Genomic DNA, 19,598 nt, shown 5'->3' on the forward strand with positions numbered 1-19,598 from the left:
ATTGTCCTTGCATCCTGTATCAGGATAGATCCTGAGACATGTTTGTAATTTGTACCTCTTTGATTGGCGGTGGTTTTGTGGCTGGCGAGGGCTGTACTTTTGACTTACTTTTTTATTCGTTTTAGCTGCCCCCCCCCCTGCGTTCCAGGCTGGTGACAGGATAATCTGAAGGGCTTGTCCAATGACCGTTGCATTTTGCTATTCACGTTAGTAAGACGGGGGTGGGGGGAGCAAGTGAGCAGATTTGTTGCTGAGCAATGTGATCCAGTTTGATTTGTGGGCTGCAGCATTGAGGCTGGAGAGCTTCCCATTCTGGTTCAGTCCATAAGCCAAGTCTTTTGAGACTTGAGTGGGTCATGTAGAAAATAAACTAGCCCAGGGTTTCGCTTACTATTTCTAAAGCCTGCATCTTACAGGGCAAAAGCACCAGGGAGGGTGTCCCTTACAGGTAGACCTCGAGATCTTTCTGTTTATGTCCGTCCGTCTATCTACCCACCCACCCACCCACCCATCTGTGTGTGTGTCTGTCTGTCTGTCTGTCCCATACCAGAGGATCTTTATGGCCATCACTACTACTTCTTCTACTTCTACTTCTACTTCTTCTTCTTCTTCTTCTTTTTCTTTTTCTTTTTCTTTTTCTTCTTCTTCTTCTTCTTCTTCTTCTTCTTCTTCTTCTTCTTCTTCTTCTTCTTCTTCTTCTTCTTCTTCTTCTTCTTCTTCTTCTCCTTCTCCTTCTCCTTCTCCTCTCTCCTCCTCCTCCTCCTCCTCCTCCTCCTCCTCCTCCTCCTCCTCCTCCTCTCTTCTTCTTCTTCTTCCTTCCTCCTCTTCTTCCTCTTCCTCTTCCCCTCCTCCTTCTTCCATATCCATCATCGGATGTTGGTGATCCTATTTTTATCAGCAGCCACACAAAAAATGCTGCTGAGTTTTGTCCAAACTGGTCCCTTACATTTCAGGTACTTCTTGCTGCAGTTAACGCTGCTATAATTTTTTTTACTGTGTGCCTCTATGGCAGGTCTCCAACCTTGGCAACTTTAAGCCTGGCGGATTAACTCCCAGAATTCCCAGCCAGCAAAGCTGGCTGGGGAATTCTGGGAGTTGAAGTCCGCCAGGCTTAAAGTTGCTAAGGTTGGAGATCCCTGCCCTATGGGATAAGTAAAAAATTACAGCCTCCCTTAAGTTGAATATAAATCCTAGTAACTTCATAGAATGCCCTTCTTTGTAGAAGAAAAAGATAGTTTTCCTTATGGTGAGACCTGCTTCTTTCACTTCCCGGTTCTAATTATAGCTCTGATCTTTCCTGGGCATCTCTAGCCAAATCCTAATTGGGCTGAGCCCTATTTAGGTAGTGCCACCTGCTGAGACCAGCAAGGGTATATTCAGCATAGAACAGTCCTCCTGGCTCAGCATTTGATCATTAGAAATAGCCTGCCACTGAATATTACGAGCCTATATACCCAAATAACTACGATTGGACCTAAGTGAAAGTCACTTGTTTATTTAAGGAACTTGTATGGGCATGTCTCTTGCAGAATGATCATATGTGGCTCCCAGTGACCAATAAAAACAACAACATAAAAATACATTGTTTTAACCCCCTGAGTCAACCCCGTCCTAGTCCAATGCTTGGGAGAAGGCCCAGGTTTTCACAGCCTCCACACATCCTCTCCCCCAATCTCAGGTGAGGGGTTCTTCCAAAGGGCCAGGGCAGCTACAGAGAAAACACATTTCTGAGATCCTTCTAGATCAGGGGTCCCCAACCACCGGTCCGCGGACCGTACGTCCGTGGAACAAGTCCTACCGGGCCGCTGGCTTGCTAGGCGCCGCCATCTTTTGATGAAAAAGTGCTTCCGTGAAAGCTCACCGGAAGCACTTTTTCATCAAAAAGATGGCGGCGCTAGCGCTGGTGAGCTTTTCCGGTAGAAAGCCATTTCTACCCGGAAAAGCTCACGAAGCGTATGCGCGCCATCTTTTTGATGAAAAAGTGCTTCCGGTGAGGTCACCGGAAGCACTTTTTCATCAAAAAAAGATGGCGGCGCCCAGCTAATGCCGGTACCGGGCCGCGCCATAAAAAAGGTTGGGGATACCGGGCGCGGCGTAAAAAAGGTTGGGGATCACTGTTCTAGATGACAAACTATTTTGAAACCTCTTCCCCCCTTTTTTTCAGGAGCTGGAGAGAAATGGGCCTCGGAGAGGATGTGGATTTACATGTCTATGAGATTCCTGTTGAGTATCAGGCTGTGCAGAGGCTCATTCCCGCCTTATGGAAGAAACACAGCCCACAAGTGAGTGAAAGGAAGTGAGAATGGCGGTGAGGTTGAGGGAGACCAGTGTCAGGAAACTGGCTCAGTTTGCAAACCCTGATTTTGAGGCGAGAGACAATCATGGGGGTCAAGGGAGAACCCTGACGGGAGGGACGGCTGTGGCTTCTCACCCACTTGGCAGAAGATGGAGGCAGGTTTCCTGTTTGTCTTACTCATTCCTCCAGGGTAGGCATATTCTCCTTTATCCTTCCCATTCTGGCAATGCATCGGGAGAAGACCAGAAAGGAACTACCTTTTGGTGACTGAGGGCAACATATTTTTTTTTTACTTGGGGGCAAGAATTAAGCATTTCAATGGGCAGAGCTGGAGTCTACCACCACTACCATTCCCTGGATTTGTTCTTCTACCTGTGCTGTGTATGTTTTAGAAAGCAGACAGAATTTGATGATTTTTAAGAGGAATGGGACCAAAAACAACAGAAGGTGAGTTTGTTGGGAGTTATTAGCTGTTGTATCTAAAATAAACCACCGGTCTCAGTTTGTCTCAGAGCTGGGACCAGGAATGATAGGAAGCAAGTTCTGTTCCACCTTACTTTTTAACATCTGGGCCTGAGTTAGCCTGTAGGTCTACCAACTGCTCACCTACATAGATCCATGATTTGATCCAGCAGGTCTCTTGCAGTATTTCCAGCATACGAGCAGCAGTCTGCAAGCATATGACTTAATTTGCTTGTTTGCGCTGTATGTTTACATACCATCTTGCAAAACAGCTACATTTGTAAACTTTTGCTAGAGCAAGACATTAAACCATCCTAAACCTGAATATACTGTAAAACCCAGTAGCGGCAATGTTAAACAGAACAATAGAGAAATATGTTTGAATTTAGAACCCATAGAGAAATCAAATAAACATATAAACAAGGTATCTAGCATTCAAAGGGAGTAATCTGGCAACCAAGGTAATCTTTTCTAACAAAATTGTTGAGCATAATTTTAGGTTCTGGGTCTCTATATAAGAAAGGAGGCGAAACTTAAAGTCATCTGGCCCAAGCTAATTAGGACTTCAAGGGGTAATAGTGGCATTTTGAATGGGCTTTAAGTTCAAATAACAACCTCAAAAAGGAAAAAAAACAAGTATATTATTATTGCATTTCTCAGCTATATTTAAAGGCTGGGGGAGGAGGAGAATTTGTTGTAAGGGTTTAGGCTGATGATTATCCACCTTTAAGAAAGAAAGAAAAGAGAGAGGGGGAGAGAGAGAGAGAAAGAAAAGGAAGGAAGGAAGGAAGGAAGGAAGGAAGGAAGAAAGAAAGAAAGAAAGAAAGAAAGAAAGAAAGAAAGAAAGAAAGAAAGAAAGAAAGAAAGAAAGAAAGAAAGAAAGAAAGAAAGAAAGAAAGAAAGAAAGAAAAAGAGAAAGAAGCTAACAGAAATACTGCAAAGAGGGTAGGAACATGGCACATGTATATAGGGTGGCTGTATTTTCTTGGTGGTAGAGGGAGGCTGAGTTTTGTTTCTTTTTTAACCAAGATCTGTCTCTTTAAGGATATGCACTATGATTATATGCATATCCTTCTTCCAGGTGGGAGGAATGTACACTCCAGGGATTATTTGGAAAAGATGTAAGGGCATGCTGACCTCAGGTCACTAGTTTGGCTCTCAACTATGGCAGTTTCATGAACCCGCTTTTCCACTTCTGCAACAGAAAGCTTTTGACTTGTTTTCAAAACAGCTTGTAGTTCACGTGGGACTGTCTGGCATGGCCACAACGGTGACGTTAGAAAAATGCGGCCACAACGTGGGATACCGGGGTTTGGACAACTGCCACTTCTGTCCAGGTTCCGAATGCTGCATTGAAGGGGGCCCGGAATGCATCGATTCGATCATCGACATGGATGCCGTGTGCAAGAGAGTCTCTGCATTGGGACTGGATGTCACCGTCACGATATCAGAGGACGCTGGGCGGTATGAAGTGGAGGGCAGAAGGGAAGGGGAAGAGTGGGGGTGGAAAGAGGCAGTTTGAGGTATAGGTAGTCCTCGACTTACAACCATTCGCTTAGTGAACGTTTGAAGTCACAACAGCACTGCAAAAGTGTCTTTAGGACTGTTTTTCACACGACTGTTGCAGCATCCCCACGGTCACATGATCAGAATTCAGGCGCTTGGCAACTGGCAGGTATTAATGACAGTTGCAGTATCCTACGGTAAGGTGATCACCTTTTGTGACCTTCTGACAAGCAGAGTTCATAGCTGAAGCCAGATTTACTTAATGACCATGATTCACTTAACTGTGGTAAAAAGGTTGTAAAAGGAAGCACAACCTACTTAACAGATGCTTTGCTTAACAGCATACATTTTGGGCTCCATTGTGGTTGTAAGTCAAGGACTACCTTTTTTTGTATCTTTCCTGGCTGATTTGTCTGAAGGCCGAGCTTCCAGGAATTCCCTAGCATTTTTGGAATGGGCTTGGTCTAAGATGCCAATAATTTCCCAGTTGAAACTCCGGTTGAGTCTGTCCATGTGCTGTGAGATTGAGGAGTCACCTTATAGAGGAGGTGGCTGGCACAAAAAATCAATACATTTAATACAGGAGTTTTGGTCATGAATTCTGCCTGCTAGTTGCCATTCATGGATGCGCTTGGATTGCTTACATTGCCTGTTTGGGCAATGAAACCATTTCAAGCAAACAGACAAGCTTAGAGAGCACCAAGAACTCCACCATTCAATTCCTGAGCTACAGATATTCACCTGGAAAGAGTAGAAGGATGAAATACCGCAATTCATTTGACTGTACTTTTGTAGGCTTTCAAATGCAAGGGCTTATAAACTTTGCTCCCCCTTCCCTGGCTGAAGAATCTCATTGTTCTTGCAGGTATCTGTGTGACTTCACATACTACACTTCCTTGTACCAGAGCCACGGGCGATCTGCATTTGTCCACGTGCCTCCCTTGGGAAAACCATACAGCGCAGAACAGCTGGGTCGTGCACTCCAGGCCATCATAGAGGAAATGCTCAATGTCTTAGAACAATCTGAGAGCAACATCAACTGTCACAACGAACATTGAACTCGGGCCAAAGTCCCCGCCTCTTTACTTTCCTCATGGTTGCACTTCCAGAAACTTTTCTCCTGTTCTTACAGAATCCCAGCTGGCAGGATCCACGTAGAAGATTGAGAGAACAGAAATGGATTCCTGACACTCTGAGGAGATACATTTTGGGAGATCCTCCTTTGCTTCTCTTTCGATTCCACCCAAACTAGCTCTCGCTAGCTTCTTGGGGGGGTCCCCATTGGTGTTCAGGTCCTGCAAAGATTGTTAAATGGATTGAGAGGATTTGCCGGTTAGGCAATTGCTCCAGTTGTCCGATGTGCTCCAGTTCAATTTTGCAAGGTCTTTGTGTTTTCAGAAGGACAGTTTGATGGTTCCACTCAACTCGTAGCAGTGCTTTCGGTTCAAAAAGTAGGACCCTTGCAGGAAGTGCTGTTCCCTTTACAGGAAGATGTATTGTACATTTACCCAGAAGCTTGGAAGTTTTTTTTTTTCCTTCACTGTTTAAAACAGATTCCTCCAATTTATATGGTAGAGTTCTGCTCTTCACGAGGAACGCTTGGGGATGGAAAGAGAGGCGGGAACATTTCCTTTAATTGACACCTCATGCCAAACCTGTTGGTGATTCTTTAAAAAAAAAAAAAGACCAGATCTCTTTGGGTTTTGCCTTTCCTGACTTCCGTAGCCACCCATCGGTCTGAAATGTAGAGTTTCTCTTCTCTTCTGGCCTGCTGGCTTAATGTGCCCTAGGAACTAGCCCTACCGTAGCTATCTTTCCCAGTGCCTCAAAGTGAGATGCTGCTCAAATATCCTTTTGTACCTTCAGAAAATAACACGGTACATATTCTTTTCTAAACTTTTCTGCTCTGCTGGGGAGGGATGAGACCCTGGATCGAGATTCAGATTTTGTCATTTCTGCTTGCTAGGAGAAGGGGGTGAAGACTTGCTGGCACCACCTCCTGCCTGGTGAAGGCCTCATTTTGCTTCAGCTCCTGCGTCTGGGTTGAAGTCCCCATGATTTCAGCAGAGTAGTTCTCCAGGAATTCCCCCCTGGGCGCTCCCCTCCATAATGCTTCCCTGATGGCGGCCCTCGCCGGCTCTGTAGAAAACGATGCTGCACTTTTTACCTAGATGGGATTAGAGTATAATATACATTCAAAAGATTAAAGACTGTGGGATGTATTTTGTTTTCCTTTTAAAACGAGCAGTGTTCAACTTCACTCTAAACAGGAAGACTTTGGGGATGAAGCAGCAAGGAAGCAACTTGTATGGCAGAATGGAGACTTGGCCAGTCTAAAATCTTGGACAATGGAATTGCCTGATAAAACTGAACTGGTCACCAAAAAAAAAAAAAAAAAAGCAACTTTTGCTAAAAATGGTCTGGCTTAAAATGAAACCGCTTCTTCGCTGTAAAATCATTCTTGTTTGGATTTCTCTCTCTCTCTTTTTAAAACTAATTGATCCTGCTTTTATAGTAACTCTCAGTGAGAGCTGCCTTGTGCTTGTCAGCTTGCTAAACCCAGTGGTAATCTGGTTGCAAGACAAAGGGCTGCTGAGGTTTGAATGCATGGCCGTATTTTGAGACAGTCTTATGGGAACCTCATCTGTACCCCTTTTCGGGTTGCTAAAATTGCTCTTAAAAGTTGTTTGCACACCAGCCTCTTACTTGCATTCAAATTCCAAGCACCCTTGGGTGTGTGGTAAGTCAGCCAATTTCTCCTGTTTCATTTAATAATTTATTTTATTTAATATTTTTTTTGTCCAAATGTGAAGGCTTCTGTGCTTTTCCCCCTGGTCCCCACTCTAGCAAAGGTGGGCTCATGTTTTTTAGATTTGCAAGCAGTCTTCTTCCTTGGAACACTTTGTAAGATGGCAAACTGTGCAAGGGCCATTTGCCCCCTTTTCTTTAAAAAAAAAAAAAACCCAGCAACAATGCAGTTTGAGAAACAGAAGGCTGCTGTTTTTAGCTCTAATAAAGTGTAGCTGTGAAATTTATATAATCTATTAGATGGGTGCAGATATGCACATTGTATAAAGGCTATCTCTCTTTGAAATGATAAGAATAGGTGAGCTGGATATTTTTTCTTTAAGATGTGAAATGGCTTAACATTTAAATGGAAGGAAAGGTGGGTTGTTACAATTAAAAACCTCCTTTTAGGGGACCAGACTTTTTTTTTTAAAGAGATGGTTACCCTTACTGGAAATTTCTCTCCCTCATTCTTCCTTTCTTAAAATTATATTTTCTTTTTATCATCTGTTTGCTTAGGGAATGGGATTTTTCAGGCTTCACTGCAAAAAGGTTGGACTGACTTGATTTCAAAGAAAGCATCTTGAAACGGTTAGAAGATTTGCCCGGTAGCACTGTCTCATCCTATGGATTTGACAACACTTTCGTTTGCAGACAGTCACCTTATAGCAGTATTTCCCAACCTTGGTAATTTTAAGATAGCATAGCAATAGCACTTAGACTTATATACCGCTTCACAGTGCTTTACAGCCCTCTCTAAGCGGTTTACAGAGTCAGTATATTGCCCCGAACAATCTGGGTCCTTTTTTAAATTATTATATTCTTTATTGTTTTTTTCAAATATATACCCATATTGTGTGTGAACAGAGTTGGTTCTGGGTATCATTCATATAATCCAATTCGCAATAACAGTATAAGTTATCTCTATCATATTGATCAAACTTAAGTTATCCTCATGTTGTTTAAACATACATAAACAAATAACAGTCCTGATTTTACCAACCTTGAAAGGATGGAAGGCTGAGTCAATCTTGAGCCAATCAGGATTGAACTCCAGGTTGTGGGCAGAATTAGGCTGCAGTACTGCTTTCTAACCACTGCACTACCGTGGTATGCTTTCTGGGGAATTCTGTGAGTTGAAGTCCAGATATCTTAAAATTGTCAAGGTTGGGAAATGGTGCCCTACAATAACCCCATTTCTGACAATATGAGTTCAAGGAAGAGCATCAAGCGTCCTGGTCTGTCCATATTGACACAAGGACTCTTCTGCTAGTCCTCCACCATCTCTTGTGTGTTTTTCCTTCCATGGAACTTTTAAACCCTAATAATCACACCATGGACTGGCTGTGTTCAGAAACTTCTGAATCTGTACCTTTTCTAGAGATCACGATGCTCTAAACATGGATTCTGACTTAGAATGTGTATCAGATATATACAGATTGTTCTTGACTTACGGCCAGAATTGGGACCAGAATTTCCATTTCTAAACAAGGCAGTTGTTAAGAGAGTCATGCCCACTTTACGACCTTTTTGGCCATGGTTTTTTAGCAAATCACTGCAGTTGTTCAGTGCATCATTAAGCAAGCTGGCTAGGAAGGTTGCTTATGGTGTTGATAAGATCCCAAGACACTGCAGCTGCTGCAAATACATACCAGGTGCCCCAAATTTGTTGACGTGACCCTGGGAATGTTGTGGTGTGAGAACTAATCAAAGCCCATTTTCAGTGCTGTTGTAATTTTTGAACAGTCACTAAATGAATAGTTGTAAGTCAAGGGCTATTAGTATTTAGTACAAATAGATTAAAAATTATTACTTATTCATTTTGCATCCCTCTTAATTGACAGTTCAGTTACTGGGATGTGAATTATTACGATGGCAATCTGAAACATTTTTTAACCAGCTGTTTTTAAAGCAAAATTCTTTGTGTTTAGTGCAGCACACATAATTCGTTAGCATTGTGTGCAAACAAATGCAGAGCTTTGCTCAGAAACTTATTTTTACTGGGAGATTGGTAAATGTGTGAACAGACTATTCAATAGTATATATTTAAAGTGTTTAAAACAGTTGAGAATGTTGAATTTGGCACAGGAAAGAGGTGTGCACGTAACCTAAAGAGACCTTTTGCCCAGAATTTGGGGAGGGGGAAGGGAAAATCAGACTTTGGAGTGACGTTTTCTGGTGGGTGGTGGGTGGCATGGCTCGGAAAATAGCAGCCCAGAAGACAGTTGCTTCTCTTAATGCACAATATAGGGTGCTTCTATATAAATCATTAAAAGCCTTATTGTGGTATTGGCCCAGCCAAAGCCCCACAGAATGCAAAAGCTTCCCCCATGGACTTTGCTTGCCAGAAGATGGTTTGGGGAGGTTGCAAATGGCAGTCACATGACCCCCGGGATGCTGCGGCCATTGTAAATTGATGTCAGATTATTAACACCTGAATTTTGTTCGCATGACCATGAGGATGCTGCAGCAGTCATAAGCAGGAGAACTGGTTGCAAGTCCCTTTTTTCAGTGCCGTTGTAACTTTGAATGGTCACTAAACAAAGCCAAGAGCTGCCTTTATATATATATATATATATATATATCACGCAAAGAGTCCATTGCTCAAAGAAATGGATGCAAAGCAGCTTACCCCAGCTGGCCATCCGTTTAATTGATGTTCTATTAACACATCAAGGAATTCTTATTCAGGGGCTCCAGTGAGGGTCCAAGGTTGGACAGACCCAAAAGTACCCTTTGCATTTAGGGCAGGGGTGTCCACCCTTGGCAACTTTCAAACCCTGTGGACTTCAACTCCAAGATTTCCCCAGACAGCCATACTTGGATACCCCACCTTTAGGGGCTGGAGACTGACTGTAGCAGCCACCACCTTGGATTTTTGACCACATGAGCTGCGATGGCGCAGTGGTTAGAGTGCAGTACTGCAGGCTGCTACTTTTGCTGACTGCCGGCTGCCTGCAATTTGGCAGTTCGAATCTCATCAGGCTCAGAGTTGACTCAGCCTTCCGTCCTTCTGAGGTGGGTAAAATGAGGCCCCAGATTATTATTGGGGGCAATAGGCTGACTCTGTAAAGGGGGCTGTAAAGCACTGTAAAGCAGTATATAAGTAAGTGCTATTGCTATATGCTGCAAACACCCCCCGGATATCTGTGTTTAAGATGCTTGACTCCAGTTCCAGAGGATTCAAGCAAAGTTCCCCTAACCTCTGGGAATACATCCGATTACCTCTCAAAACACCACCTGGCTCATGTGCCTGCCCTTCGGGTCTGCAGCTCCTTGGAGACTGACCATCTGCTAAAACTGCCGAATTTTGCCAAGGTCCTGACCTCTGAATCGCCCGAAATGGTTTTGTTTTCCTTTGAGTTCTCTGACTTTGTTTTCATTCTGTTTTCATCATCTCAGGAATCTCTTTTCATTAAAGCTCCGGACCTTTGTTTCACCTTCCCCTTATTACACCTGACTAGGACATGTAATTTATTCTATAATTTCCCGGTTTTTTTGCAAACCAGTAAATTTTACGGGACGGTCGTTGTTTTTCCACAGAACCACTGTCTTCAGTACTAAGCACCTGCGTATTTTTTAATGGTTGCATTAAACTCATTTTATTTAATCAATTAAAAATTAAGTGTCCTTTCTGTTTTTCTGCTTTGCCTCTTTCTCCTGCTCCCCCAGTTACATTGACCAGTTCTTAACATTTCAGACATTTTCTTCTCATTCATAAACCGAAAGAGGCCACTTGAGGAATGTTGTCGAGGAATTGCGCAGCGACTGTCCAAATGAAGTCTGAGGCACTGACAAAAAATTAACCTACCGTGTTTCTCATATAATAAGGCCGGGTCTTATTTTTTTTTGAGCCCTGAAAAAATGGCTAGGCCGTCTTTTCGGGGGTGACTTAATTCCCCCCCTTGCATCTTCGGGCGGGCGGGCAGCGACGGCTTGGATGTTGACCTCGGCGTTGGTGGGGCACTTCGTATTGGGGTCAACGCAGGCAGCACCATATCTGGGTGTGCAACAAAAGTACTTCCTAATGGCAAGCCCCCCCCCACCATTCCTCCCCCATTTCGCATGTTTTAATATAGGCCTTAATTTGGGGGGGAGGGGCTTAATTTCATTTCATGCCTATAAAACATGCTGGGACTTCCTATTGGGGGAGGCCGTATTGTTGGAGAAACGGTATTTACAGCAGACAAGAAAATCGGGAACATGAGGTAAATCAAACAGCATACAGAACACACAGGAAAAAAAAGCAGGGGAAAGAGAAACTCCCCCCTTTATACTTGGAGCATCCAATCAGAATTCAGATTGCCTCATGCATAGTTCTCTCCAACCAATCAACTACAGCTGTGTGCTCTGGCCCACGGCACACTTCACTATTCCAACTACTAAACTTAATATCCTAACAAATGTTACATTTGTTTTGAGGTGCAGGTCAAAAAGGGCTATTAAAAAGATTCATTTAAAAAAAGAATTATCCATTTCGTTGCTGTCCGATGCTTAGTCAACCTAGAATTTGCAGTGACTTAATGGAAATATCCATGTAGTTTATAGGTGCAGAAACAGTTCATCACTTTCAGAATGTTTTTCCAGCTACTTTGGCTAGTCCATAGCCATGGGATTTCCTGTGTGTGCCTCCGTGTGTCTGCCCTGTCTGATCACGTCTGATTCTGCTTAGTTTTGGAGATCAGCCAAGGTCAGCCAAGTGCTGCTACTTAGCAGAATAACAGATTTGGAAGGGACCTTGGAGGTCTAGTCCAACCCCCTGCTGAAGCAGGAAACCCTATACCAGTGGTAGCTAACCTTTTCGGCACCAAGTGCTGAAATGGGACTGTGCGAGCGCGTACATGCACGCCAGAAATCAGAAGAGCAGTTCCTTGCTGTGCATGTGTGGGAGTGCCGGAAACTGGAAATTTAGCTTCCCAGTGCGTGCATGCACACTGGTCACTTGGTCTTCCGGTTTCTAACATGCATGCATGTGCGAAGACCAGCTGGCCGGCGTGCACATGCGCTCCAGGAAACTGCTCTTCCGGCTTCCCGCTCCCATGCGCAAAGACCAGCTGGTTGTCATGCATGTGCATGCCGGAACCCGGAAGAGCAACGGGCGATGGCGTGCCTGGAGAGAGGGCTCTGCATGCCACTTCTGGCACGCATGGCATACGTTCGCCATCACGGCCCTATATACCATTTCAGACAAATAGTTTTCCTAACTCTTTTTTTAAACCCTCCAGAGTTGGAGCACCCCCAAGTCGTTCCACTGATTAATGTTCTCCCTTCCAGGAAATTCCTCCTTAGTTCTAGGTTGCTTCTCTCCTTGATTAATTTCCACCCATTGCTTCTTGTCCTGCCCTCAGGTGCTTTGGAGAATAGCTTGACTCCCTCTTCTTTGTGGCAGCCCCTGAGATATTGGAACACTGATATCATGTCACCCCTAGTCCTTCTTTTCATCAAACTAGTTATACCCAAATCCTGCAACTGTTGTTCACATGTTTTAGCCTCCAGTCACTTAATCTTTGTTGCTCTAGTTGTTACCTAGTTGGACATGAAGCTATTAGAATTTGATGGTTGTGTTGTTGAAGGTGTCCAAGTGGCTGAAATAGGGCAGAAAGGGAAGGGAGATGCTTGTCCCCTTTTTCTCCTTTTCTACACATGGCACCCCTGTGGAATGTGATCCTGAAGCTTCCCCATTGATCTCCAGAAGGTAGCAGTCTATGGAAGATTGCTCTTCAGCACAAGTGATTAATGACATACTTTTAAACTGGCCCCAGGTTTTGTAGAAGAAAATTTCATTGACTTCACTTGGAGGGAAACTGCTGAGATTAGCTGCTCTGCCTGGGCTCCTGCAGCAGCAGCAGCAGCAGCAGCATCTTGCAGTTTGGATCAAGCCATAAATTGTTGGAGAGCCAGTTTGGTGTAATGGTGAAGGTACCAGGCAGAACTTGCCATTGTGGTTCTCCACATTACAGTCAAGCGCATGGGTGCTCCTCCATGCTGTGTTCGATACAGTGATGGTTGCCACGTGCTACCGGCGTGGTCTGGGATGTAAAGTAGCGTAGCATCATTGTGCATTAGGTGCCTTTTTATGGCAGGTAAGACAGCTTGTCACTTGTGACCTGGAAGCTGATGCTGAATCTGGAAAAGAATGGCTTCGTTGCTCAGCCTGTTGCCCAACTACTCCCTAGCTCCTGTTTACTAGCAGTGGAAGAACACTGTTAAGAGAGATGGGATGGCGGGGTGGGGGTTATCCTTAAACCTGCCTCCAGCACTGGAAGAAGGCATGGACAATGCAGCTTTCTAAGGCCAACCATGAGAAAGGTATCTTGCTCCATTGCCTCTCATAACTAGTATGAATCTGCAAGGCTGTCAGAAGTACAGAAATTGAGAATTGCAGCCCCTCTCCTGAAGTGAGCTGACTTGCAACTACAGGTCTTGGCTTGGTCCTGCCGAAGACATGATTTATTTTGCTTGATTCTTACATGCGGGTGTGTGTGTGTGTGTGTTTCTTTATGCAGGGGTCCAGAAGTCTGGTGTGTTTGAGATGAACCATGGTTAAACTAGAGAGTTGGAAGGAACCACAAAGATCTAGTTCAGGCCTTTGCAAATGTGCATGAGAACCATCTAAGAGAAGACAGCCAATGACAGATAGCATCACCAAAAGATGTGCTGTGAATACCTAAATAGCAAGCCCAAGTATCATGTTCTGTCATTAATGCAGGCTTCTATCTCTTGCCTCAATGTGCACTATTGGGAGAAGGAAATCTTATTTTGCCAGAAACCTTTTTCATCCATTCTCCTTAGGCTTGGAATAATTTCCTCACATTTGCCCATTCTTAAAATCTGGGTTTTCCCCACCAGTGCGTGAAGGACTCGTCCAAACATCCACCTTGCCCCATTATGCAACTGACCCATTGCCTGTTCCTCAAAGACATGTCATCACAAACCAGCCTCCATCTCATTATCAGCCAGCCAGTATCCCATGCTTTATGTGTAACCACGGAAAAGTGACATTTTCCCTGCAGTCAGGTCAGGCAAACCATCCTGGGCAGATGTTCAACATCTGTGTAAAAAGATGACCAAGCTCAGAGAAATAGGAAGAACCCAACTGAGGAAGGTATGTCTTACACAAGTTTACTCTCATCACAGCATTTCTCTTCTGGCTACGGGAAATCATTCAATAGTTTTCTTGAATTTTTTTGAAACAAAAATAGGGCTTAAAATGTCGAATCGTGATTTTCAACCCCCCCAGAACCAAAGCTGATTGGTGGGAGAAAAAACTCCTTCCATAGAGTTGCCAACTTTTAATCTTTGGCTGGAAAGCTGCCAATTGCTGACCTCTATCCATCCCTCACAGTGAAGGGTGCATCAGCCCACATGGTTTCATTGTTCAAGTGGTCTAAAAAGGCACAGATCCTCAACGTCCAACCACACTTGAGCCTTACATTTCGGTTGCTAAGCAAGGCAGTTGTTAAATGAGTTGTGCACCATTTTACAACCTTTTTTTGCTGCAGTTGTTAAGCAGATCACTGCAACTGTTAAGTGAATCATGCAGCCATTAAGCAAATCTGGCTTCCCACATTGACTTTGCTTGTTGGAAGTTGTCTGGAAAGGTTACAAATAGTTATCACATGACCCTATTTCAACTATCATGCAATAGTTGAAAGTGTGAAAAACAGTCATAAGTCACTTTTTTCAGTGCCATAACTTCAAATGGTCACTAAACAAATGGTTTTGAATCAAGGACTGGCCTCACCCATTTTCCTCCCCTTTTGGGAAAGAGGGCGGAAGTCTATTCCTCTTGTTGTTTGGATGAGCACACAGCTACAGTTGGATACTGTGTTTTGTGGTTCAGAATAATCGTGGTACAATGCTTGGCCGTTGCACACGATGTGCTTGTAGAACGGTGTTTGATTAACCCCAGTTTAGAATTTAATAGGTGAATAGGTAAGACCACACTTGGCATACTGCACCCAATTTTGATCACCACAATATAAAAAAAGATGTTGAAACTCTGGAAAAAGTGCAGAAAAGAGTAAGGAGGATGATTGGGGGAGAGGGGCCTGAAGGTTAAAACTTATGAAGAATGGCTGCAGGAATTGGGTGAGAAGAAGGACAAGGGGTGACATGATAGCAGTGTTCCAATATCTGAGGGGCTGCCACAAAGAAGAGGGAGTCAACCCCAAAGATGCTTTTTCAAGAGGCAGCTGGACTTTCTGGTTTTTCTTTGAAGGTGTTTCGCTTCTCATTCGAGTGGTGCAGTGGCCTAGAGGTGGAGCTCTCTCCTCACAATCAGGATGCTGTGAGTTCGATCCTAAGTAGAGGCAGATATTTCTCTCTCTGGGCATGTTGAGAATATATCTGCTGAATATAACTCCACATTGGTGACAGGAAGGGCATCCAGCCTGTAAACACTCTGCTCTGTTCAGTTGCCCAAACTCCACCTTGCAAGGGATTTATGGGATCGTTAAAAGGAGATGATGATGATGATGATGATGATGATGATTCGCTTCTCATTCAAGAAGCTTCTTCAGCTCTAAAGAAGCTTCTTGGAGGAGAAGCAAAACATCTTCAAAAGAAAAACCAGAAAATCCAGCTGCATCTTGAAAAAGCACCTTTGGGAAAACCATGACCTGGATGACTGTGAATCTCCATAGACAAGAGGAGTCAACCTATTGCTTCGTTTCATTTCATGCAAGCTTACATTGGAAGGCCATCCTGAGCCTGAAGCCATAGTTGCACTGATTAGAAGAGGGGTGTGGAATTTCTGACTCTTCAGTTGTTTCTGGCACGCTGACTGTGGCTAGTGCCTTCCAACAAAAGCTAGAGATTGCACACTTCCCATTTTACCTTAAAAGGACCTTGGGGAAAAGTCAGTGCTTGCTCTGTTTTGAACTAAAGTTCCCACAATCCCCTGCCCTTAACTCTGAAGAGCAGAGGCTGGCTAATTCAGAGACTGTCCAGCATCTCTGAATTATGCCAAGTTGCTGATGTTGCATATTATAGCATAGTCCGTATGTTGCACTTGAAGCTCAGCAGGTGGTGCCATTGCACACGGAATGCAAGCTCCTCAGTTTGAGAGGTCCTGATTACATATTTTCCTACCTGATTCATGAGAATGAACCTCTAGGGTTTAAAAGAGAAATTCTCCAGTCCATGGTGCCTGCCTTAAAATTGTGTTACATCGCAGAAAAATGTATAAATCTGCCTGTCTAAATGCTTTGGGGGGAAAAGGGAGACGCATCATCTGCCATGGTAAGGAGAACCTACGGGATCTTGGCTGATCCCAAAACCTGTGTAAGGCAAAATCAAGTTAGTACTTGAAACCATTAGGATAAATAGGGTCATAGGCTAGCCGGGGAAGTCAGAAAATCATCCCAGAAGAGCCATATTGGAAGAAAATTTTTTACCTTATAGACATTTGAAAATCATATTCTGTAATTAATATTGGAACATATTTTTCTTATTTTGGCATATCTATAGAACTTGCAACATCAATTAACAATGGTTGAGGCCTCTAGAAGAGCAAGAGCCAGGACTTTGCATCTCTCTTGGCATCTGAAATGGTAGAAGATGAGAAAGAAAGAGGAAGACGACTTGCGTTTTAATTTCTAACCCAAGTGACGTGACATCTCTCTCACGCTTTCTCTCCCCCCCCCATCTCTGTCTCTCTCTCTCTCACACACACACACATTGAGATGGGCAGCTATAGAAAGCAAAAAAATAAATATGCCAGCTGGGCTCAAAACTTAAATGCAAATTCTCATCATGCTGTTTTCCAGAGGCCCAGAGACATTTTTTTAAAAAACACAGGTTTTAGAACCTTCGTTAGTTTCTTCCAATGTTACATTTTAAAAGCACCCATTAAAAAAACCCCAATTGCTCTGTTGCCTTATGAGCAAAGGTGAGAAGCAAATTCCATCTGTCTAAGAGAAACTTGCATGCCTTTGAATTAGCCTTCCCCAAAGAAGAAGAGTTCAGAAAGAGGGAAAAGAGGAGACACAAAATGTTTCAAGTATATTCCAGAACCTGATGGCCGTAAATGTTTCAGGTGAGGGAGAAGGCAGACTGAATGAGCCAGTCTTCAGCTGGTGTTTTCAGACATTAGTGCCCAAAATGGTGGGGGGGAAAAGCTGCAGCTATACGTAGTCCATGCTTCACAACTATTCATTTAAGGATGGTTAAAAGTTACAATGGTGCTGAAAACTGACTAACAATCAGTCCCTGCACTTATGACCGTTGCAGCTTCCCTGTGGTGTAATGATCAAAATTCAGGCCCCTTGGCAACAAGCATGTATATGTCATGGTTGCAGTATGCTGGGGGCGCATGATTGCCATTTCCAAACTTTCCCAGCCAGTTTCTGACAAGCAAAGTCAAGTGGGGAAGCCAGATTTGCCTAATGACTACAGGATTTGTTTAACAATTAATAGTAATAGTAGTGCAGACTTTGTAAATAGTTAGACAGTGTTGAGGGAATTATTTGTTTAGCAGAGCGATGGTGTTTGGGGAAAAACTGTCCTTGTGTCTAGTTGTTCTGATGTGCAGTGCTCTATTGTGTCGCTTTGAGGGAAGGAGTTGAAACAATTTATGTCCAGGATGTGAGGGGTCTGTAAATATTTTCACTTAGTGTTACTAGTTACTAGTGTTACTAATTTAACAACTGCAGTGATTCACGTAATAACTGTGTCAGCTGGATCTCCAGCCTGGGTTTTCCCTTTGATGCTTGCTTGCTATCAGCTGCCATAGTAACGGGTGGGTGTGGGGGGGGCGGCAATGGAGTTTGGGAAGTGTGCTGGTGTGAAGAAAACTCATGTGAACTAAAAAGGGAGGTTTGCTCTGAAGAATAACTGTGCTGCTGAATGGAGTTGTTTACACCCAGTCAAGGCCAACCATCCTAGAACTCCAGAAGGACGAAAACACCTGAAGATGTGCCCCACATGACACTATACGGGATGTGTATTGGACATTCGGCCTGGGTCCCTGGGGGGAGGGAGTTGGGGAAACTTTCAATATGTAACTTTCACGCCTTTTGGCTCAGATCTTGCTTTTCTTTGCTGCTATCATTTCAATCTCAGTAAAAGTGCCTCTTCTCTATCTGAATGGAGTCGGGGATGTGTGTGTTCTTTCTTGGGTTTTGAATGGAGGGAGGCCTGACAAACTGTGGCAAGAAAGTTCATAAAATGGTGGCAAAACGCACTTCACAAATGTTTCATTTAGCAACAGAAATTTTGGGCTCAGTTGTGGTCATAACTCAGTTGTGGTCATAAGTTCCTTCCCTCTTCTGAAATATTTCATAGAACCAGAACAAAAGGGGGCTATTGAAGTCATCAAGCTCAACCCCCTGCTTACAGGTAATCTTTGATTTACAAGCATTTGTTTAACGATGGTTCAAAGTTACGAGGGCCTTGGAAAAAGGGACTTATGATTTCTGCTTGGTCATGTGATTGTGCATGATTGCAGTTCTAGCACTTGGCAAATGGCTCACATTTATGACCAGTTGCAGCATCCTGCAGTCACACAATCACAGTTTGCAACCTTTTTTTTTTTTTTTTGACAATGTCTGGCAAAAAAAACACCCATTGGGGAAGCTAGATTTGCTTAATGACTATGTGATTCACTTAATAGCCATGGTAATTCACTTCACAGTCAAGATGGTTCGCTTCATGACTGCTAAAAAAATTATTATAAAATCAAGTCCATCGTGACTTATGACTACAACAATTTACAATGGTGATTCTGGCTTGGATTGCAATCATAAGTTGAGGACTACCCATAATGCAAAAATTCAACTAAAACTTCTCATGAAGATGACTGCCTAGTCTTCCTTTGAACATGTTCAGTGAAGATAAGAATTAGCCTCCAAAATAATTTTGATCATATTTTCAAACTACTGTTACCGTAAAGCAGGGGTGGGATTCTACCGGTTTGGACCGGTTATGTAGAACTGGTTGTTATGATTCTGTGCATTTCAGAGAACTGGTAAATCGTGGCCCCAGCTGGCCCCGGCCCTCTCCACCCACCCCTCCCCGCCCACTCAGTCCTTATCGTGCATGGGCAACATCGCACAGTCGCTCCTTAAGGTATTTTCTTCCCATCCTGATGATCAGCTGTTCCTATGATCAGCTGTGCCGCGATTCCCCTTGATGTCATACTGCTTTGCCCAGGAGGCTTCCCTGAGGCCCAGGAAGGCAAAAAATGGAGGGGGGGGGGTGCAGCACCCTCCACGCTCCATTTTCTGCCTTCCTGGGCCCCAGGGAAATTTCCTGGGAGCAAAAACATCCCTGGGAGGCTTCCCTGAGGCTCCAAAGGCCCCAAAATGGAATCTGGGGGTGCTGTGCGCCTCCCCAGACTCCATTTTTTTTCCTTCCTGAACCCCAGGGAAGTTGCCTGGGAGCAAAAATGACCCCCCCCCCCCCAGGCCCAGAAGGCCCAAAAAATTGGGGGGGGGTATTTGCTGCAAAAAAGCCACGCCCACCCAGTCATATGGTCATGCCCACCTAGCCACGACCACCTAGCTACACTCAGAAGTGATTGTTCAAAAAATTTGAATCCCACCCC

At 43.9% G+C, this 19,598-nt stretch overlaps 1 protein-coding gene across 1 annotated transcript in view; it reads left to right on the forward strand.

The window, feature by feature from the left end:
* The window catches only part of PGPEP1 (pyroglutamyl-peptidase I), a 35,297-nt gene extending 24,625 nt beyond the window's left edge, over nt 1-10,672 (forward strand). The window contains exons 4-6 of the mRNA XM_087952560.1: nt 2,176-2,282; nt 3,990-4,222; nt 5,130-10,672. Of these exons, the coding sequence (XP_087808686.1) occupies nt 2,176-2,282; nt 3,990-4,222; nt 5,130-5,322 (533 nt within the window). The 3' untranslated portion in view covers nt 5,323-10,672. The remainder of the gene's footprint in view (nt 1-2,175; nt 2,283-3,989; nt 4,223-5,129) is intronic.
* Nucleotides 10,673-19,598: the final 8,926 nt, after the last annotated feature.

This window comes from Notechis scutatus, chromosome 1 (assembly GCF_049901735.1).
Source record: "Notechis scutatus isolate UNSWTSFEM ecotype Mainland chromosome 1, rNotScu1.2, whole genome shotgun sequence".
In the NCBI taxonomy this organism is placed as follows: domain Eukaryota; kingdom Metazoa; phylum Chordata; class Lepidosauria; order Squamata; family Elapidae; genus Notechis; species Notechis scutatus.